Source organism: Amblyomma maculatum, chromosome 1, assembly GCF_055883805.1.
Source record: "Amblyomma maculatum isolate TAMU_Amacu chromosome 1, ASM5588380v1, whole genome shotgun sequence".
Classification (NCBI taxonomy): Eukaryota; Metazoa; Arthropoda; class Arachnida; order Ixodida; family Ixodidae; genus Amblyomma; species Amblyomma maculatum.
Window position 1 is genome coordinate 467,064,031 of NC_139344.1, and position 22,898 is coordinate 467,086,928.

The 22,898-nt window shown below is 49.4% G+C and overlaps 1 protein-coding gene and 1 pseudogene across 1 annotated transcript in view; one reads left to right on the forward strand and one right to left on the reverse strand.

Annotated features, from left to right (window-relative positions):
- Positions 1-22,898, reverse strand: part of LOC146209879 (solute carrier family 41 member 3-like) — a 173,079-nt gene that overhangs the window by 103,595 nt on the left and 46,586 nt on the right. Inside the window, exon 2 of the mRNA XM_084581421.1 lies at positions 16,876-16,983. Within this exon, the coding sequence (XP_084437547.1) occupies positions 16,876-16,983 (108 nt within the window). The remainder of the gene's footprint in view (positions 1-16,875; positions 16,984-22,898) is intronic.
- On the forward strand, positions 756-15,857 carry LOC146209880 (uncharacterized; annotated as a pseudogene).

Genomic DNA, 22,898 nt, shown 5'->3' on the forward strand with positions numbered 1-22,898 from the left:
GGCTGGTGAGAAATCCTCTTCTTTTGAGGAGGTTGCCCGGTTAGAGAGCGCGCGGGCGGCGGCCTCTCTCTCTCTCTCTACCTCTTTTCCTCCTAGCCGCGAGTGAGCCGGAGCCCAGACTTTGAAAGCGCCGGAATGGACTTCCTACATACGAGCTGTTTTGCAGTAGTCGGTAGGTCAGGTCCGAGCTATTTTGTAGTAGCCGGTAGACCAGGTGCGGGACCCAGCCCTGTTGAACGTCCCTATACGCCCCTCGCGAGTCCGTTATGAAGTAGCGGCTTTTAAGTGCCCTGTCACTGAGAAAATTCGGTGCGTCGTTGATTTTGCCTTCTTGAGTGAAACATGACGAAGGTGCTGATAGGGACCTCCTCTGCCTGTGTTACGTTTCGTGTTTTAAATGTGAGCGCGGATAAAACGACGCAAGTAACGTGTGGGGTTAACTTCGCCTTGTGACGTGGTCACCAGTCGTGACGTCATTGATATATCACTTCTGGATAGTAGACACGACCGGATGTGACGTCATAAATACGTCACAATCGTGCATGACGCCGCAGCTGATGGAGTCATCATGTGATGACGTCATAGCTAGTCATTGTCATTACTTATGACTATTCATTCATGACTAATGACAGATTAGTACTAGTTAGTGACTAGTTAGTCATTAAGTACTTCGGTTTCGCAGACGTGATACTGTGATCCTCACGCTAGAGAAGAAACTTCTACTTCCGGCCACCGGCGTGTACGGACGCAGAAGCATGAGCTCCGGCGGAGCGGCGTTTGCGGCCCAGGCCGGCCGCGGAAACAGGTTTTTTGACGCTTCGGCTGACTAGTATCAGGTGATTCTGCCAAGTTTGCCAACCGGGCGCATTGTGCTTAATACTATTTTCATGCATGGTGATGTGAAGGCTCGACCGTACCGAGCTGAAGACTTCAGGGACGCGTTGGTTCGTCTTGGATTGCTCCCAGAGGTGGTCGCCCTGGGGGCGTACCAAATGAACCACGTTTGGGCAGTGACGTTTAAAGACGCCGAGGCCACACGTAAGCTGCTCGCTGTCAGTGGTGCGAAAGTGAAGGACCATCGCTGTGTAATCGTCGACCCCAACGACCAGGGCGTCCGGTTAAAGATTCACTGGCTGTTGCATGGCGTTCCTGACGAAGACGTGCGAGCCGCACTGTTGCCGTATGGGACGGTGTCTGACATCGCAAGGGAAAGGTGGCGCGCACAAGGCGTCACCGACAAAGGCTCAACTACGCGCACCGTGTCCCTAAAGCTGAAGACAGGGGTGAAAATTGACGACATCCCACACCAGCTGCGAGTTGCCGGTGAGCCAGCGCTCGTCGTCGTTCCGGGCAGGGCTCCCCTGTGCCTTCGCTGCAAGACGACGGGTCACATCCGGAAGGAGTGCCAGGTTCCGCGCTGCGCTCGTTGTCGTCGTTTCGGCCACGAGGTACCGCAGTGTGTAAAGACGTATGCAAACGTCGCAGGGCCCGTGAGGAACGACGACATGTCGGAACACCTCATGGACGAGGCGGATGCGGAAGAAGCAGCTAAGGAGACAGGCACCACCTTAGCAGAAACAACGGTCACTCCCTCCTCCCCAAACGCGGACGAGGTCAAGGAGCAGGGTGTCAAGAATTTGCAAGCGTGTTCCGTCGGCGTCGCGGCCGCTAAGGTGGCCAGCAGCAGCAACTCATCTGGGGACACGGAGGTCAGTCACAACACAGTATTCATTCACGAGACAGACAGCATGGTCGAATCTGAGGCAGCGAACTCGGCAGCGGTAGCGAAGTGGACACACAACGACACGGAGGACCGAACACCAGGTCACGAGAACGCAGACGTCGAAGGACCGCCGACAAAGACTTCCACGGCGGTACGGCGGGCGTCCTATCGGACTAGGTCGAACTTGTTAGAGAAAAGAGGGGGGGCTGCACCGCTCCCACCTCAGACTTAACACCTGCCACCATGGAGGGGTGCTCAGCCACAGACATCACTAAAGGTATGACCATGCTCCCGGGTATTCGTTCATCACCAATGATTTGTCTAGACAAACCCATTAGATTCGCGACTATTAATATTCGAGGGCTCGCAGCAAGGCGCAAGCAAAATCAACTGTTTCGTTTGGTTAGCGAGCTGGAGCTAGACGTCATCGCGATTCAGGAAACTAAAGTTGATGGTGAAGAAGAAACCGGGAGAATGGTTAGCCTTTTTACTTCAAGATACAATGCCGTTGTAAGTCATGCAGTTGGAGCAGCGGCTGGTTGTGTGCTGTTTGTGCGTCAGTGCCTTGGTGTCACAATTCAAGCTGTCACGACTTGTGCGTATGGCCGCTTCGTTGTTTGCGATCTCGTGCTGTATTCATACGAATGGCGCATCATTTGTGTTTATGCACCGAACAGCGTGGGCGAAAGGCGCGATTTCTTTGAAGGTATTCGTCAGTATTGCAACTCTGAAAGGCTAACTGTGATAATGGGAGACTTCAATTGTGTACTCTCCGCATCAGATAAAACGAGTAGAAGGCCGCATAGTGATGGCAGCTCCTGTGTTCTCGCAGAATTGGTAAATGAGTCTAACCTTGTTGATGTGGCTGGATGTCTGGAGGGTGGACGAGCTGCTCAGTTCACTCATTTCCAGGCTTCTAGCCACGCTCGACTCGATAGGATGTACATATCTCTTGATTTGGTGCCTGTATGCCACGAATACCACGTTAAGCCTGTATCGTTCAGCGATCACTGCTTGGTCACCGTCACTATCGCTGGGAACAAAACTAAATGTCAAAGATTTGACTGGCAAATGTGGAAGTTAAACTCAAAATTATTATCTGATGACAGTTTCCAAGCCGACGTTGAAAGGCATATAGCAAATATGAATGACAAAGGCGTAACAAAGTTAGGGGCTAAATGGGAGGTTTTTAAACAGAATGTCAAAATGACAGCATTGGAAAGATCGAGTGCTATAGCCAGACAAGAAAGGGCCGAAGAAATGTCCCTTCACGTGAATCTACCGCGTCTAATCGATGTGGAAAGCAATAACCCCGGTTTGTTCATAGACGACATACGAGCCCTTAAGGGCAAGCTTGAACTACTCGACGCTGACCGATATCGCGGTGCCCTTGTCAGAGCTAGAGCCGAACGGCTGATAAGGAGGGAAGGTCCGACAAAAAGGGCGTTAGGCACAGAAAAGTGGCACGCTCAAAGGAATCAGATAGATGAAATTGAGTACCAAGGGACCATTACCAATGAAAAGAAAGAAATCCAGCAAGCTTTCTTCGAGCATTATCGTCAGCAGTTCGCACGGTGTGCAGTTGATATCGAGAGTTTCAAGAGAGTTTATTTACCTTTAATGCCACAACTCGACGAAAAGACGACACGTGTGCTAGAGAACCCCATCACGGAGGACGAAGTGAAATGCGCTGTTGGGAATTTGAACCCCGGCAAATCGCCTGGCCCTGATGGACTTAGCGCCGCATTTTATAAAGCTTTCAAGGATTTTCTCTCGCCGGTACTGGAAAAAGTGTATAATGAAGCATATGAGCTTAATGCGCTGCCGCCGTCCTTTGCATCTTCTCATACTGTGCTAATTCCCAAAACGGAGGACCGAGGTCAATTACGCAGTGTTACCTCTTACCGGCCGATTAGTTTAACCAATGTCGACTATAAAATTTTTATGAAAATACTAGCTAAAAGACTGCAAACAGGTATTAAAGATATTGCTGGAGACCACCAAACATGCGGTATTAAAGACAGGTCCATTTTTACGAACATTCACATCGCGAGGGCAATTCTTGAATGTTGCGATGCTGGTGGACTTGGAGTAGCAATGCTCCAAATAGATCTTGAAAAGGCTTTTGATAGAGTGCCCCACGACTTGCTTTTGTGTATATTAGACAATGTCAAGGTCGGATGCGTCATCAGAGAAGGAGTGGCTATGGCTTACAGTGCTTGTACAACTAGACTAATTGTGAACAAATCTGTCGGTGACAGTGTTGCTGTCCAACGCTCAGTTCGTCAAGGTTGCCCCCTTTCACCTCTTCTCTTTTGTATCTATCTTGAACCATTAGGTTTAAGCATTATCAGGCATGAGAAAATGCGGGGCTTCAAGCTGCATCAAGCAGAAGTGAAGCTTTTGGCTTATGCCGATGATGTCGCGATGTTTTGTGTAGACTACGAAAGCATCGTAGAAGTTGTGAAAACTGTAAAAGATTTTTGCGCTGTAAGCGGCAGTGCTGTTAACTGGGGCAAGTGCCTGGGCTTCTGGCACGGTGACTGGCCAGCGACCCCAGGCATTTTTGCTAACATGAAATTTGTTACCAACCCTGTCAGCTACATTGGTGCCCCTCTTGAATCGTATCGGGACAGTGACCCATACTGGAAAAACCAAGTCGGTAAATTGAAAGATAGAGTGGACAAATGGAATGAATGGCAGTGGTCGGTGTTTGCTAAGGCCACGATTTGTAATTTGTTTTTAGTGACAAAAGTTTGATATGTGCTTCAAGTGTTATATTGTTCAAGAGCTAATGTCCAAAAGATGCATCGTATCTTTGCCGTCTTTGTGTGGGGGTCTTCGTGGGAACGGACAAGTCGGACAAATCTCTTCCGCCGGGTGAAGGACGGCGGGCTTGGTTTGGCACATCTGTTTCTGCGCCAGTTAGTCAATCGTTTCATGTTTTTGAGGAATGTGAAAAATCCATTTCTTCGTACGGTCTGTCAGTTACGCCTGGGTCAAGCTCTCCCGGGAATTTTCGTTTCTTCTGACCGCATGTCAGGAGGTGTCCACGGGTATCTAAGGGAAGTGGTCTTAGCGTACATGTTCTTGATGGTGCGGTTTACTTTAGACTATTTGTGGAGTGTAAACCGGAAAAAAACTGTATAAAGACTTGTGCGATGTGGTGCTTCCAGAACCGTTGTACAGAGCTGTGTACTCGTCCACAGGGGGCAAAAATGTTCTTAAAAGAGTGAAGAGGATGATGGTGCCGGCAGGGGTGAAAACGTTCTTTTTTAAGCTGCACACTGGAACATTGGAGGTAAAGAAATGGAAGGAACAGAAAGGGCTTTTTGTACCCTGGGGTGTCCACTGCATAATATGCAGGAAAGAGGAGACGATTGAACACGTGTTTCTCGAATGCTGGGATGCCGCATTTTTATGGGACGTGCTCCAGAGGACGCTTAAAAAGGAACTACCCATAAGCCCACTTGGTATTCGATTCTTGCCTGTAGGAGCGAACAATGATACACCGTTGGATCTTTTGATGCTACTGGCTCTCCACAGCATATGGAAAAGCAGAATGGCTGTAGAGCACGGTGACGTCGATGCACGTTCAGCGAGACAGCTCTTTAGAGAGAGCATACGGGCATATGTGGACGAACAGAAAGCTTTAAGACTAGAGCCAGAATGGTTAGTTTTGAAGGGTTGTCACATATGAGGGATTTTTAATCCGACAACTTCAGCTAAGGAAGGCTGAAGCTTTAAGTCAATGCTTGATCTTTTATTTTGTCATGTTATTGATGTCACATGTCTTCTTTCTGTACGTCCTCGGTCCGGAAATAAAGAAAAAAAATTAATATCCACTGCTCACGATCCCCGGCGTGGCGCAGTTGGTAAAGCGCTCGGCTGGGGATCCTGGGGATGGAGGTTCGATTCCCGGTCGAGTTTTTTTTTTCTTGAAGGAACCAGCCAAGAGGCGCCGCCAGCTGTGGCGGTTACCAGGCAACGGCTCAAAGTCAGTGCGACCCCGGCCAAGGTGTGATCACGATGAAAGTGCGATTCATGGTTAAGAGGCGAAGCGGCTGGCGTAATCTAGCTGTCGCTACAAAAACGTAAACCCTTGGCTCAGGTACACCAACTAAAAGCTCTCCCTCCATTTTTACATTCCCTCTATCCACCACTCGTCTATTCCAGAGGGCACTTCAAATCTAGAAGAGGCAGGCTCATATCAAGCATATAACCTACGGGACATTACTTTGCTTTCAACATGGCAATCAAGAATCTCCCAGTCCACCTGGAGAAAGTCTCGGGTGTGCAGTACGCGCTGTACGCGGACGACATCTCCATATGGTCCACGCAGGGCCCTCTGGGAGAAATGAAGGCCATCTTGCAGGAGGCAGCCACCGCTGTGAATGAGTACGCGAAAAAAATGCTACCTTCATTTCTCTCCGGAAAATCCGAATTCGTCCATATTCGTTCCCCAAAAAAATACACCGAGAAGATAGAATTGTGACTTGGATCAGAACCGATACCCGAGAGAGAGAGAAAATTACAGTCCTGGTTCTCTTCATTCACCAGCGTAAGCTAGCGACGACGACGCTTGACAAGTTAAAAAAGGAGGCAGACCAAGTTGGCCGAATGGTCCGCAAAGTTTCAAACAAGAAAGGGGGACTGAGAAGCAAAGATGCTCTATGACGGGCCAATGCCTTTGCAACAAGCAGAACTCTGTACTCGACCCCCTATCTTCACCTCAAAAAACACGATGAGAACATCCTCGAGGTGATCACGCGCAAAATAGCGAGACTTCAAGGCCTGGGGTATGACAAACTCGTTCGAGGAGCTGAGAGAAGCCCATCGCACAATCCAATAAACGTGATTATCGCAGACACCGTAGGGAAGTCGCCTGTTACCCCATCTAGACATAGAACACGCGACTCTAACTGAGGAAAGAGTAAGACTTCCACAGGAGTGGGGATAAGCCCTGCACATAAAACCACTCCCCACTGACATGGCCAAGGATGACCACGAGGGTAGGCACATGGTCAGGGCAGAGACCTTATCTCACCACTACAAAGAGAAACCGGGAGTGTACTATGTGGACGCATCCGGCCCTCATCAAGGCGTGTGATACACGGCGACAGTGATCCACGAGTCCAAAATGGTGAACGGGCTCGAGTTTAAAGCCCGAAACGTAAAACAAGCAGAAGAGGTCGTCATCGCGCTAGCAGCAACACACGCTGATTTCAAAACATCATAACCAACACTCGAGGGGTGTGTAGGAACGTTCAATAGAGCTGGATCCCGTACCTGGCCTACCGGCTATTAATAAGCAGCTCGGACCTGGCTTACCAACTACTGCAAAACAATTCGTACGTATGAAGTCCATCCTGCCGCTCCTAGCCCACCCGGGGCTAGGAGGAAACGAGGCAGCAGATGCAGCCACCTGCGCGCTTTCTAGCCGGGCAACCTCGTCTCCTTCCTCCTCAGAGGAAGAATTTACACCAGCCTACACTTGCAGACAAATTACTCAGCTGTACCAAAACAGACACAAGCCTTACCCCCACCCGTGTAAAACGTTAATGAGAGCGGAGAATCGCGTGTTCCTTAGCCTCCATACGAACACCATGATGTGCCCGGCGTCACTGAAACACTTTTCCAATGCCTTCTCCGGGACGGGAAATGTCCCCGGACCTCTTCGACATGTTGTGGGCGTGCCCCTCCAACCCTGTCTTTGCACTTGGCTCAAACCTCACCCGGGAGGACTGGGAGGCGACCCTTATTGCCTGCTCCGACCTGAAAGCCAAAAAGGCGTTGGTCCAACGAGCAATGGCGGCAGCGGAAGCCACTGCGGCCCCATACTTGGGACTCCGCCTAGTGTTTATGTGGGAAAGGGCACTAAGCCTCACCTGAGAGAAACCTCCATGTAACTCTATCTTTTAATAAACCTTTTCGCTGCCACCACAATACATTGCGGAACAGAGTGCCCCGCCGTGGTTGTGCAGTGGCTAAGATGACCGGCTACTGTGCCCGAGTAGGCGGGTTCGATTGAGACCGCCAGCGGCTGCGTTTCTATGGAGGCGAAATGAAGGGGCGTCCATGTGCTGATCCCCAGTTAGTCGAAATGACTCTGCCGCCCTTGTTACATTATGAGCTGCTCGCGTTGCTCATCTCACCGCTGACGCAGAGTTGTTAGATTTTGGCTTGCACCTTGGTATCGCTCCGCTGCCACCAGTTGTTACATTCGGGTGGCGGTCCCTCGGTGGCGTTGGCCTGTTGGCTCCGTGACTTGGCGGACGGCATCAACGGTTCCAGCAAAGACAAGGCGTCTTCTAGCAAACAAACGTTTCATTCAACATCTCGTAGGAACGGGCAGAGAAGCTTGCCCGGAGAGAAACCTGACACGCTCGCACAGCAGGTGTCTGTCGTCGTCTCTACGACGTCTCAAGTAGTCTGTCTCAGTGGAGTCTGCCGCTTCTTTTTATGCGCTTGTCAGTTCAGAAGGAAAGGGAGCGACTTCATGTCCAAGACGAGATGACGCATTCGTTGGTGGCGCACCAGAAATCTCCATCTACAGCAGACGGGCGAGGGCGACGCACACTCTCTCGAGCACCAGGCTTGGCCAGCGTTTGCACAGACACGCACGCCCACTGGAGGAAGCGTTAGGCGGCGGACCGGACGGCGCTGAAATGGCCGAACCGCTCGCTGCTTTGCCTCATGCTATGTTGTGGCCGCGTCAGCTGTCGCACTTGTCGGTGGCGAAACGTAACAGACTGCTCCGCCGAGGAAGGGAGATCCCGAGGGCAGGGGACTGCATCCGGTGTGCGGAGAGATTGGGATGTTGCTGCTAGCCGGGGTCGTCCGACTCGGCTTCTCTTGAGCCCAGTCAGCCAGAAGACTTCCTTGGTACGTTCTGGTTCTCAAGACACTTTGCAAATTGTCTTCGGGAGAGTTTTCTGATGCACCCACAACGTCACAGCCACACAGAAAACTCAACCGGTCTGCCAGCAAGCACGCCAATAAACTTCACTAAGGTATGCCAGACTATTTCCCTCTTGTACACCCATTTGCATCAAGGGGTAGCTCATGCAGCACTTGGAGCGCGTCCAGAAATTTGAAAATTCCACGTTCAAAAAACATCATTTTCAAACAAACATAATCAATACAATATGTTCAAAATCCTATGTCAGGAAGGAAGACACCAGCAAGTGAAAACTGGCTTATTCTCACGTTAGGGGCTTCGATTTAAGCCATCGGCGTTACCGTTGAGACTCCCCTTTTCAATGAAGATCCGGCTGTCCGTTTCTCGGAACAACCTTATCCTTTTTTTTTTCTGTGCGAAGAAACACGCGAGGATGAGTCACTCGCTTTTCGGAACGACCTATCCCTCTCCTTACGGGTTGTGCACCGGTCACGCATTTTCTTTGCACGGGCTTCCTCATCTTACCACGGCAGCATTTTTTCTCGCGCCTGCCTTTCCGCGTTTTTCGTAGGCAGCACTTGAATACTAGCTTCCTGCTTTCTTTCGGCGCAAGCTCTGGCACGCTAGCGGTAACTGGCGCTAGTAGGGCACCGGCGTCGTCTGAGTAGTTAAAGTGCGGTGCCGCGTCTGCATCGCGGCCAGCAGCGCATGACTCACTTTCAGTCAAGTTCGAGCAACGACAACCGCGCACGTCAGTCCCCCTGCTAGGAATTTGATCTGGCGGCTCGCCGCTCTGTGCGTCGCCTCTTTCAGCGCTAACGGCGCTCGAGCTCTTTCGACAGCTGGGGCGCTTCGGATTGCGTGAGAGCAATGTGTGCCACGTCCGCACTGGGGTTTCATTCGCGAGCACAACCTGGCGTGGTGTCCGGGCATGAATGAGGCAGGCTTCGCTCTGGTCGCTCGCTGTCGCCTTCGCAAGTGCGGCTCTCTACAGCGGACGCGCACTCATCATGGGTCTGCCCTGGCTGATCACAACTCGTGGGCTGCGCTGTTTCCTTAATCGGCACTTCGTTTTTCTGCGTGCCCTGCTATAGCACACAGCTGATTTTCAAAACCGCAGTTATTTCACTTGCTAGCTCGTTTCCATCTCCGCCACGCTGTCCGCAAGCTTCTGCTTCTGACTCGAGAGTCGGTTCAGTTACAGCCAGTTTCCCGCACATTGGATGGAACCAGATCAGCTACAGCTACTTGGGTCGGCGCGCAGTTAACCTCACTGGACGTCATTCCTGCCGACTTCTCGCCGATGGAGCCTGCGCTAATCGTCTCAGCTACCAGTGGCTCGACAAGGTAACCCGATACTCTTCTGTTGGAGGCTCGGTAGGCTCGCTCGCTCGACCGCTTCCCCAAGCTGTGTCTCCCTATCTGGTGCAATAGGAACCTTGCGCTGCCCATGGGGCGCCGCGGTGCTAAAAAGCGCCCCCTAGGCGTTGGGTAATACAAATCCTAGGCGTCTGCATTCAAACGGATGGAGTCAGTATGGATCCACCACTTTAATTTCTATTATGTATGAATTACAACGAATTTAGGGCGCTGAAAAAACTTTTAGGGCTGTCACGACGTAAACACAGACAAGTAATCCAACGGTCAGGCATTACACGACATGCAGCAATCGGAGGCGAAGTCTCGGCGTGCTTAGTCGATATAGCCAGGCGTGTGTCACGCGAATTCGTGGAGTTCTACGAAAGCAATTTACACACAACTGAGCTGAAGCACGTGAATACATGAAACCGCAACACGGATAGGCAGCGTAAACAACCCGTTCGAGGCATCAATAGTCCTTCCCATGGGCACCTTGAGCCGGCTGAGCATGGGCCGTTGGTCTTTGCGTTCAATGTATGCATGCGAGCTTGAAAGTGTGTTTTGCTTTTACGCACTCGTGATGTTTGGAAATACAGTACCCGTACTGGAAAGTCCCACAGAAAGCTGAACCTGGGACTGTAGAAACGTTCAAATTACGCCACGGCAGGCGCTTGTTTGGCTTGGTTTGGTTTTGTTTTTGTGGTCTAACGTCCCAAAGCTGCTCAGGCTTTGAGAGACGCCGTAGTGGAGGACTCCCGAAATTTCGACCACCTAGGGTTCCTTAACGTACACTGACATCGCGCAGCACACGGGCGCCTTGCTTTTCGCCTCTATTGAAAAGCGGCAGCGGCAGGCGCTTGTGTTCGTCGTTATAGGTGCAGATATCAGAAGGCACGCTGACCTCGTTTCCCTGCTCAACTACTAATAGCCACAGATTTAAGTGATTGAAGCTCTCGAGCCAAAGCCTTTGCCTGTTGGGTGCAGTGGGGATTTTGCATATTAGAATCAGCCGCTATATCAGATCAAGAACGCGCAGTGCATGACCAAATTGCCATTGTGGGCTGCTTAGTAATTATAAATATGCCCCAAATGACGTCTATTACTGTTGTCTCTTACAAGTGAATGACTGCTTTCATCGAGGTAGCAAACGTTTTCAAGTTTATCGTCCTTACCTTTCGTTGCTTGACGTACGCACGTGCAGTTCTCAACGAAAAAAGTATCATAACGGACGGTTATATACAAATAAACACGTGTATATAACTGTGCTCTATATATTTCAGCTCTGAGCCGGCGGAGAGGCCAGCTTAGAGCGAACGGCGTTTCTCTAACCAGTGCATGCATGCGCATGACCGCCCGTACCAATTGCACCTTAGCCCCCTTTCGTGAAGCTTGAAAGGAAAGTTGAACTATGAAATTGTTAACTTGTCCGTGTTACCCTACGACGAAAGCGAAAATAGTAGCGGTGACGATGTTTTAGGACGGATGGTATATGGCAAGGTCAATGCCGCATGCTTTGAACATTTTGCCGGAAGGCCGCCGCAGCGCTTTTTTTTTTTTTTATTGTTAGGCTTGGTTCACAATGATGTCCATGATACATGACGACTCTTTTCACCCTCACGAAGAGGCAAAAAGAAGCACGAATAGACGTAGAAAGCTTGCGAGATATGCGCTGCAGCATAGGCAGAGCCGCTGTTGTACTACCCAGTCAGGCTTATCTTGGATGCCATGAGGCGGCGCCACCCTACTTCAAACTCCAGCGCAAGGTCTCTATTTCAATTTGCTCCGAGACCTGCGCACTGTCCAGCCATTCGATTACAGCGGCTTTCAACTGATACGTCAAATTGTTTTTCTAGCTCTCATACCCCTTCCGAAGATCATGAGGCGTTATCTGATATCGTATCAGCAATGACTCTTTTAGTTGATCGTAATTTTTCAAGCGGTCGCCAGACAATCGCTTGACTTCTTTCGACGCTTCAGCGGAAAGAAGAGCTACCAACTTCTGCGCCCAACTATCTCGCTTGACATATTTACTTCTGCAGACATTCTCGAAGTCTGCCAAATACTCTGCCATATCCTCGACGATGAGGAACGGTTTCGAACGGTCTCGCGGTTTCAAACCATTACACTGAATGGCATTGAAAGCTTTAGGCTTTTCCACGCTCATTCCATATGATTAAATCTTCAGCTGCATCAGTTTCTCTATGCGGGCAAACCGCTTTTCTTCCTCCTCGTGCTCTTGGCGCTCTACCATCGCCACCGAGATCTTGGCAATGCCTGCGCTCCCCAGCAGCCTACGTCACCACAGGCGGATGGCGATAAAGTACCAGCAAATGAAGGTGCGAGCGCGAATCTGAGTGTCACATGATGTCATCTCGTCCTTTTACCCAAGCCTGTACGCGCATTCAGTGGCTGATCCTTTATCGCTCATCCGCTTGTCATGACGTTCGCTGATGGGAGAGAAGGTGATGCAAAGGCATTGTTAAAATCTCGGTGGTGTCGGCTCTACCCTTTCGCGCTCCTCGCGACGTTCGCTACATTCACGTTCCTCTTTCTCTTGACGATCGTCAATGATCTCAAGGCATTCCGAAAACTCATCAACCGCTTCCAACGCAAGAATAGCCTTTAGCACTTCTGGTGTTCTGCGTTTGTCTGAGAAATTCAGATCCAACTCCTTCGCAAGCTCCAGCAATTTCGGCTTGCGCAACGACTTCAAATTCAAATCTATGGCTGTTCCGAGTGCTGCCTTCTCTACTGCCCACTATTGCCTTGCTGCAATTAACCCAGCAACAACGACAACATAATTACCACTCCGTTTACTGCCTAACAAAAGCCTGGCAAAACTCGGTAGAAGAAAGTCCCGCAGCACCAAACCTCGCAGCCAAGAATCCAGCGCAGTCGTTCCGCTGCAGGCAACCAGTCATCACACAGGACTCGTTGCACTGCTCCCAGCTTTCCGCTGAGCTGCTTGTTGCACGGGTCACGCATCGGACATCTCAGCTCTTCCTACCAGATGTTGCACCTCGGTAAGGCCTGGCTAATCTCTCCATCCACGGTCACGGCTTAGTCGTCCCATCGCTGATCACCAGATGTTATATTATGAGTGGCTCGCGTGGCTCATCCCACCGCTGATGCCAGTTAGATTTTGCCTTGCGCCTGGGTATCGCTCTGCTGCCACCAGTTGTTACATGCGGGTCGCAGCCCCTCGGTAGTGTTGGCCTGGCGGCGCCGTGACTCGGCGGACGGCATCAACGGTCCCAGCAAAGACAAGGCGTCTTCTAACAAACAAACGTTTAATTCAACATCTCATAGGAACGGGCAGAGGAGCTTGCCCGATAAGAAAACTGACACGCTCGCACAGCTTGTGTCTGGCGTAGTCTCTACGACATCTAAAGTAGTCTCTGTCTCATGTCCGACTAAGACAAGATGACTCAATCGTCAGTGGCGCGACAGAAGTCTCCTCCACCTCCAGCTGACGGGCGAAGGCGACGCACTCTCTCTCGAGCACCGGCCTTGGCCAGCGTTCGCACACACACGCACGCGCACACATTCGGCGCGTGGTACGGACACGCCGAGACACGCCCGCGGGAGGAAGTGTTGGGCGGCCGACGGATGGCGCTGAAATGGTTGAACCGCTCGCTGCTTTGCCTGATGCTACGTTGTGGCCCCATTTCTAATAGTAATAACAAAACTTATTGGTTCACAGGGAGGGAAAGACTCAGTATATGTCACATTTGTTTCTGTGGACACCTGACCCGCGCCATTAGGAAAGGGAAGAAACTGAGAGGGAAAGTGGAAAGAGAGAAAAAGGACCCGTAATGAAGGTTTACGGAGTAATTTCGACTATTCGTGAAGCTTTAACCTGCGCTGACTTCGCGCAGCATACGGAAGAGGAGGACAAAACATCTTTATTTATTTAGTCAGCGAGGGGGGGGGGGGGGGGACCCTCAGTCCAGGGTCCCGTTGGCCGTGGCTGCAGTAACCGCGCGGCGAGCCAGCCATTGCTGGCACTCGGGGCAGGGGTCCTGCAAGGCGGCCTCCCAATCTTCCATGCAGGTGTGGGCGAGAGGGCTTAAAGAAGGGGTAACTTGGCACGCCCAAACCGTGTGGTAGAGCGTTGCCCGCTCACCGCAATGTGGGCAGTCGGGGGAATAAACGGAGAGGTACGAAAGGTTTAAGAGAAAAGGTGTAATAAAGGGATTAGTTTGCAGGCGGCGGTAAGTTGCTGCTTCTTGAGCAGACAGGGTGGGAGAAGACGGAGGTATTGTACGGCGATACAGCCGGTAGTGTTCAAGCAGTTCTGTATATGTAAGGAACGGAGAGGCATACGTGTGGACCGGGAGAGCGGAGGCTCGGGGAAGGAGCGCGCGCGCGTGTCGATGGGCAGCTTCATTGCCGGACATCGACTGGTGTCCCCGAATCCAGATCACACTCATCCTTTTCGGAGTAGCGACAAGGATTCGGCGACTGGCGCCACCGATGCGTCCGCGAAGATAGTTACGGCAGGCGGTGCGGAAATCTGACATGAGTGTAGCTTGTGCATTAGTGGCGGCGGCGAAAGCGATGGCTGCTTCTTCGGCAATACTCGGTTCGGTGGTGCGAAGAGAGGCATAGTTGAGAAGAGTGCTCGCTGGAGATGTCGCGGTAATGGCCATGTGTCCGTTAACGGGGCCAGCAGCATCTACGTACAGAGTATTCGGTTGGCTGTCCCATATTCGAGAGAGGTCAGTGGCTCTTGCCTGTCGGCGTCTTGGTGATATTCTGCATGCATGTGCTTAGGGAGAGGTTTGACGGCAATGGCTCGGTAGATATTCTGTGGCAGATCTTCACGGTTTTGGGTGGTATAGGGCGGGGCAATATTGAGAGTTTGAAGAACATGTCTTCCAGTGGACGAGGCCGCTAAGCGGACAAGTTGTGCCAGGCGATGTGCTTCATGCAACTCTTCAATGGTGTTATGAACGCCAAGTTGGAGTAAGCGGTCAGTAGACGTGCATTGGGAAAGCCCCAGGGCTGACTTGACCGCTTTTCTGACAAGAGTGTTCCACCGATTGAGCTCCTGCTTACGAAGCAGAAAGTATGGCGTGCTGTAGGTAATGCGGTCTATAATGAATGGAGTGCGTCTCGCTCCCTAATGTCGTAGTTTCGATGTTTAACTCGTTGAAGCATTCGTATAATTTGATAAGTAGTGTTGACTAAATAATTGAGGGTAGAGGAATGGGAGTGGCCGTTGGGGATAACGAGGCCGAGAATCTTGATCTCCGGCTTCACTTCTATCATTTGGCGAGGTGGCACTGTAAGGGGGATGTCGCCGGCTGTCAATGGTAAGAATATCTGATTTTTCAGGGGCACAGGTAAGGCCGCGAGAAGCGGCATAGGCACTGACCAGTTCTGTCGTTGCTTGGAGGTTGTCTCGAATTTCGCCTTCACGGCCAGTCCAAACGGTCACATCGTCCGCGTCGATGACGGATACCTCTTTGTTTCGTTACCACCGAAAATCAGCCGCCGGCGGTTGCGATCAAACCCAGGAACTCCAGCACAGTAGTACGGAATTTTACCCACTGCACCACAAGAACGGAGCGACCCCATGTGTCTATTTTCTCTCACTTACACTTGCAGTCTTTCCTTACAGCGCCGTTCAGGTGTCTACGGGAACAAGTGTATGAAAGAGCACCAAACATAGGTAGAGGGGGGAACCCTCAGTCGCAGGTCGAGACAACAAGTCGACTTGTCGAAACGTTGGCTCAACCTGCGAACTGAGGCATCCCTCCTCTGCCCTTATTCAGTGCTGTTTCATACCGTGCAGCCATCATCTTCCTCTCGTTCTACCTGGATCCACCAAAACAAGGATACACATACAGCACCTTTCCCTTCCTGTGAACTAATTTTTATTATTTAGGAACGGAGTCTGGCCTCCACTGTTTGTTTATTTATTTATTTAAATGCCCTCAGGGCCCCACAGCATTACAGAGAGGAGTGGCAACAAATACATTGCATAGCAACAACACATCAGGAAAAAAAAAACTTACACTTTAGGCGGTACGAGAAGAGAATTTGTAGAGAAGAATATGAATAGTGAAAAGCAGAGGCAAAGAAAATTGGTAGCTAGATAGAAAAAGAGATCACATTCGGCAGTTTAAAAATTCTTAAATTTAGTAATGTCGACTACGTAACTAGAATGAAAATCTCAACGATTAGGTGGTATGCCTGACGTAACAACTCCTCAATGCTGACGATATTTACCGCCAGAAGGTTCTTCTCTGTCACCTATTTGACCAAACCTCTGTGCGAAGGGGCCGCATCAAACAACCATGATTTATTTCCGTGCTTTTCAGGCATATGTAATAGCGGCCTGCTGCACAATATATTCCGTTCCTTGTGCTTCCAGTTTGAGATTCTTTGTGCTGACACGTGTCTTTTAATCCGTATAGCTATTTCTATAAATTTGCCGTACAGTCTGAAATATTTCATGTTAATGTTCGATTTCATAACTAGTTTTCTCAACTCTGCTCTCACACTTTGGTATGCAAGCCAGTTTATTTATTATAACGGTCACTTCCTTACTTAATAAGCGCTCTTCGTGCTTCATAGGTTTTCACCCAATGATGTTTACACTTCCATCCTTTTTTTTTCGCGATAGATTCCAAATGCACCAGACACAGGACTTCGAATCCTGGACAACATTTACCTCGCATTAAAAGAAAAGTGGGCAATCAATACTACTAGGTATTAACTCGGGAGCCTTTACACGGTGAGGGTCTAAAATAGAGCTCAACCGCTCAGCATATAAAATCAAAGGGCGCCATTTTCGGCTGCATTTACGCACAGAATAACTAGAGATCACCTCAGACTGACATAGAAGCAAATTTGAGAGCGGCTAGCTCGGGTTGCACGTCACCTGCGTGCTCAGCCTGGCGACCAGCGTCTGCTCCAGGTTGCCATTGAGTCCCAGCAAGGGCGGTATGAGGATGAACAGCTCACGCACGCGCACGTACACCTCCCATCCCTGGAGTGAAGAGAAGTGAAGGGAAATAGTTGGAAATATATTCGCACAAGGGGGCAGAAAAAATTCTAGAGGGCACTTTGGACCACCAAAGTGCGATGAGGTGAAAGCCATTAGAGCGGGGTGAATCGTAGCCCTTCATTATGGCACCTCCATCTCACACTCTTCTTTCACTCCCACTCTCCTTCCTTCTTTTACGGCATGGTACATGTATCCGCAGAGATTGTGACAGATACTGCGCCTTTTTTGTTCTGTAAATCAATTTGAAATGCCACTGATTCCTGCTTTACTAACGCCTCCTAGAAATCTGGGTCTGCTTCTCTTTGCTGTGTGGTGCGGCGTGCGAGGCAGCGGCAAATGAAAGGCGTAGCACGGGCGCCTCGATCAAATGCTCGCGGGGTCAGCTTCGTATATGCATGAATCACCTGGTGACGTCATGACCTGTCGTGGCGGTACATCTCTCATAGCCTGAGTTGCTTTGGGACGTTAAACCCCACCAACCAACCAACCAACATCTCGTGCCCCTTGCCGAATACAACGAGCATTTCATTGAAGGCATCAAATTTCCCCGACGTTCTATAATTAGTTTACAAAAAACGGAACGAACAGTATCTGTCACTCGCGGAATCCCGCTATCATCCTCAAGGTAGACAAGGTGAATTATGAAGATTGTTTCACGATCCGGGGCGTGGCGCAGTTGGTAAAGCGCTGGGGAAAAAATGAGCATGATGGTGACTGCTACCACACAGTTTCAAAGGGGACGCTCCTATATTCCATCCATCCATCCATGGGCTAGGGATCGAAGGGATGGAGGTGTGATTCCCGGTGGAGACAAGGTTCATTATTTATTCTTAACTGCCGCTCTCGAAAGCGTGACACCTCTGCGGACAACCATCTGTCGACAACGATGAGGCATTAAACGCTTTCACCTTAAAATGGGCAATGAGAACTGCGCTGGTTAACGCAGGTAAATATTTAGCAGCTTTAAAATAGAGCCCGTTAGCAAAACAGGACGTTCCCCACACTTTGTAACTATACTTTATCTATTTAAACTTTCAGCGCAGCAATTCTCACATCGCGTTGGCACCTCTATATTCTGCAATGTAATCCCTAAACTATCCAGCAGGAAGTAAATTCAGAAGACACGAGGCTAGCATCTTTCACTTGCAGTAATAACCAAGTGCCAAACTATGTGCGAAATATGTAGAAGGGAACATAGTGGGGCTTACGCAAAATAGAAGCCGCATCCAGGCATGTCTTGTTTTGGCGCTATGCCGCATAAAGTTAGAGCGAAATATTTTATTACATCTGCTTCCGCCGCATTGTAGTGAAGGCCAAAGAATAAAAAACACTCAACCTTGCCCTCGCACGACAGCATTCTCTATCAAATATGCGCCGCCAAACCTGCTGCCTGAGAATAAATACAAGCACGCAACTGCTCGCAATCCCCCTTCCGCCTTCGACGACACCAAGGAGTGGGTCACGGCGGCGACTGCGAATGAATGCTGTTGGGATTCAGCTATAATCTAAACAAGTTTCCCGCCAGCCAAATAAAAAATCGATCTGCAGAATGGACAAACTCTTAAACCGGCAGCTCTACTTCTATACGATCCTTTTCAATTGTTATATTTGTTCAGGTAAGGAAAGGTGTAGTATCTGACACATTTTTCGGCGGACAACTGAACCATCCCATAAAGGGAAGGCGTTTGTTTTTCAGGCAAGAAACGTTTTCTTTTCAACGACACTTGTAACGTTTATGTCACAGGCCCCACAAAAATTTGGCGCTACCTATACGGGTCTGAAAACAAGGTGACATAGACTGAGGTTAATGGAGCTGTAATCGACGAGGCACATAGGGTCGCCAACACATTTAATAGATACTTTGAGTCCGCTTTTACACGCACACCCGCAATTGCAGAACGTGAACCTGTGAGAGATCCTGCACTATCGATGCCTCCAGTAGAAATAACTCTGCAAGGGATATTTAACTTGCTGCTACAACTCAACATTACACAATCGCCAGGTTCTGACGACATTTTAAATGCTTTCCTCCGTCGCTACGCTGAGCAGTTTAGCACTTTTCTTCATACAATTTTCATAGCGTCACTGCAAACAGCCACGCTGCCAACCGACCGGCTCTGTGCAAAAGTTCTTCCGATCCAAAAAGCAGGCAACAAACTACATGTTAACAGGCAGATTTCCCTCACTAGTTGCATCTGAAAAATGATGGAGCATATAATATGAAAGGCAGTTACCACCTACTTAGAGGACAACAATCTACTTTACTCCAAACAGCATGGTTTTCGCAGAGGTCCTTCTACAAAAACCCAACTTCTCGAAATAACGCATGATTGCTACAGTAATTAACTCTAGACTTCAAGCTGACGCAATATTTATAGACTTCTCCAAGGCCTTTGACAGGGGGCCCCATTCGAAAATAATTAACCGGCTTAAGGCTAGAGGTATCGACCTTTGTGTAATAGACTGGATAGCATGCGTATCGTTCAAACCGCGCACAGTATGTTAAAATAGGTGAATGTGAATCTGAAGAACTAGATGTCTACTCCGGGGTTCCACTGGGGTCAGTGCTGGGTCCCGTTCTCCTCTTATTATTTGTTAATGAAATTCATTCTCATGTCGAACCTAATATTATCATCATCATCAGCCTGACTATACCCACTGCAGGGCCCACCTAACTTTCTGCCGCCCCCTGCTACGCTTTCCTTCCCTTGGAATCCAGTTTGTTACCCTAAGCAGCCATCGGTTATCCTCTCTTCGCACTACATGTCCTGGGCATGCCCATTTCTTCTTCTTAATTTCCACTAGAATTTCGGTAACTTGAGTTATTTATCTGACCCACTCTGCACGCTTCCTATCTCAATGTTACAGATCTCTACAGTAGCCAAAGTAGTCAGGACCGTAATGAAATTGGCGGTAGGGAAAAACGGTCAGACGTTCCTCCAGTGACGAAGGACGATGTCAAGAAAGCATCAAAAACTACGAAAAGGGTGAAATCAGCTGGAGAGAGTCAGATAATTACAGATTTGCTGAAAGAGGGGGGGATATCGTGGTAGAAAAGCTGGCCACCCTGTATATGCACTGCCTGCTGTCATCGATGGTACCGTAATCATGGAAGAATGCAAATATTATCCTCATTCATAAGAAAGGGGACTCTAAGGACCTTAAAAATTACAGACCAATCAGCTATTGTCTGTTACGTATAAGGTATTTACTAAGGTAATCGCTAATAGAATCACGACAACCTTAGACTGCAACCAAGCAAAGGATCAAGCAGGTTTTCGGAAACAGTACTCTACTATCGATCATATCCATACAATCAATCAGGTCATAGAAAAATGCTCGGAATACAACCAGCCCTTATACATAGCATTCATTGATTACGAAAAAGCATTTGACTCAGTTGAAACCTCGGCGGTAATGTAGGCATTGCGAAATCAGGGGGTAGACGAGCCGTACGTGAAAGTGCTGGAAGATATATATAGTGGCTGCACAGCAACCATAGTTCTGCATAAAGAAAGTAACACATTTCCCATAAAGAAAGGTGTTAGGCAAGGAGACACAATCTCCCCAGTACTATTCATAGCTTGCTTAGAGGAAGTATTCAGAGACTTAGAATTTGAGCAGTTACGGATAAGTGTAGATGGAGAATACCTCAGTAATCTGCGATTTGCTGATGACATTGCCTTGCTAGGCAACTCGGGGTATGAACTGCAAATGATGAATGATGACCTAGACAGGAAAAATAGAAAGGTAGGTTTAAAAATCAATATGCAAAAGACTAAGGTAATGTTCAACAGACTCGGGAAGGAACAGCAGTTTACTTTAGGTAGCGAAGTACTGGAAGTAGTAGTTGAATATGTCTACTTAGGACAGCTACTAACCGCAGATCTGGACCATGAAAAGGAAATAACAAGAAGAACAAGGTTGGGATGGAGCGCATTTGGAAAGCACTCGCAGATTATGACTAGCAGCTTACCGGTATCGCTCAAGAGGAAAGTATACAGCAGTTGCATCTTTCCTGTACTAACCTATGGTGCTGAAACGTGGAGGCTAACCAAGAGAGTTCCACTTAAGTTGGTTACAACCCAGAGGGCTATGGAACGAAAAATGGTAGGGGAACTTTATATAATGGTAGGTATGTTTGCAGATGACTGCGTCATCTACTCTACAGTGCGCACTATTAGCAACCAGATACGCCTCAATTCTTCCTTAACTAACATTTCCAGGTGGTGCAAGAATGGGGAATGGATATAAACAGGAAAAAAACGCTTCCTAGAGTATAACCCGAAAACGGGTGTTCTTAAAGTTTACTTATGATTTAATCGGAGTACAAGTAGCATAAGTCGACACAGTTAAATATTTAGAGATTACCATCACAAACACAATGAAATGCGATGTACACATCAGCGAAACGTGCATTAAGGCGTATAGACAGCTTACATTCCTTCGGAGGAAACTTGCACGAACGCCAGCTAAAGTAAAGCTAGCAAGTTATAAGTGTCTCGCACGACCAATCCCTGCGTACGGCAGTATAATTTGGTATCCGCATCAAGTCAACCTTAACAATCAATTAAAATCTATGCAAAACACGCCCTTCGGTTTATTTTTTCGCAGTACCCGCGACATGTCTCAGCAACCGCGTTGCACAACAGAGCAGGCGTCCCAACTTTGAACAGCCGGCGACACATTGCTTCTTTAAAACTTTTTTACCTTCTCTATCATGACCGTATTAATATCAACAAACAATAATACTTAAAACCAACATTCAGCCAGAACAAACCACGACAGGACGATCAGGCCATTTATCACTCGCTGTAACACGTTTAAACATTCCTTCTTTCCTTCCTTCATAGAAGCTTGGCATAATCTGCCACTCGACATTGTCTCCTCCACATCTGCAGATGCATTCAACAGCAAGGTGGAAATATTCTCACAGATTCTATCGCTACCTGGACGGCAGTCCAGAAGGACAGGGTCAAAGGACGGGGTTGGGGCACTGAGGCACAGGAAGCAGAGAGCAGGCGCTTGACCGGGCAAAAGCAGCGGCGGTCCCAGAACCACGCGCACTCGTCACGAACTTCGTCTTCTTCCCCCTCCAGAACTGACACAGTTAGCGCGGGTTACACTACTCCACGCGTCGTTGTACTCTTGTTTGCAGAAGCTCTTCTGCTCGCCGATCCTGTCGCCGTCGCCGATACTGATTGGCGAACGTCCGTCCAGCTCTTCCTTACAGGTGTCCCAGGATGTAAGGGAGGCCTCGTGGCTTTCGAACCAGTGCCGAGCCGTACTGTCCAGGCAGAAATACAAATTCTGAAGACAGTTTTCGGCATTCCAGCCATTGTGGCGGGCCACACGTTCGTACTGTTCCAGCCAATCCTCCACATCTTCGGAGGCATTGCCATGGAACGTGGCAGCCGCTCGAGGAGCCATCAGTAGGTACATCACGAACGGCGCGAGAAACGAGTCCGTCTGTTGACACTGGGTCGTGGTACTCCGGGCCATTGTAAGTCGTGAAGAGCCGGAGTTCGGCAACAGACCAAATTCAGGAGCAATCCCTTGAAGTCGCCGGCTGGCACGTATCTCGACCTCCCCGTCGAAGGGGCGGCGGCTGAGACTTGGGGGCGTACTCAGAGTAGCGGGTGTTGAGGGGCTGTGCTGCATTTGCCCCGCGTCTCCACCGGAATGTCACGGGTTCTATCGCTACCAGGACGGCAGTCCAGAAGGACAGGGTCAAAGGACGGGGTTGGGGCACTGAGGCACTGAGGCACAGTAAGCAGAGAACAGGCGCTTTACCAGGCAAAGCAGTGGCGGTCGATAACCACGTGCACTCCTCACAAACTTCGTCTTCTTCCCCCTCCTGAAATGGCACGGTTAGCGCAGGTTACAATATTTGTGCC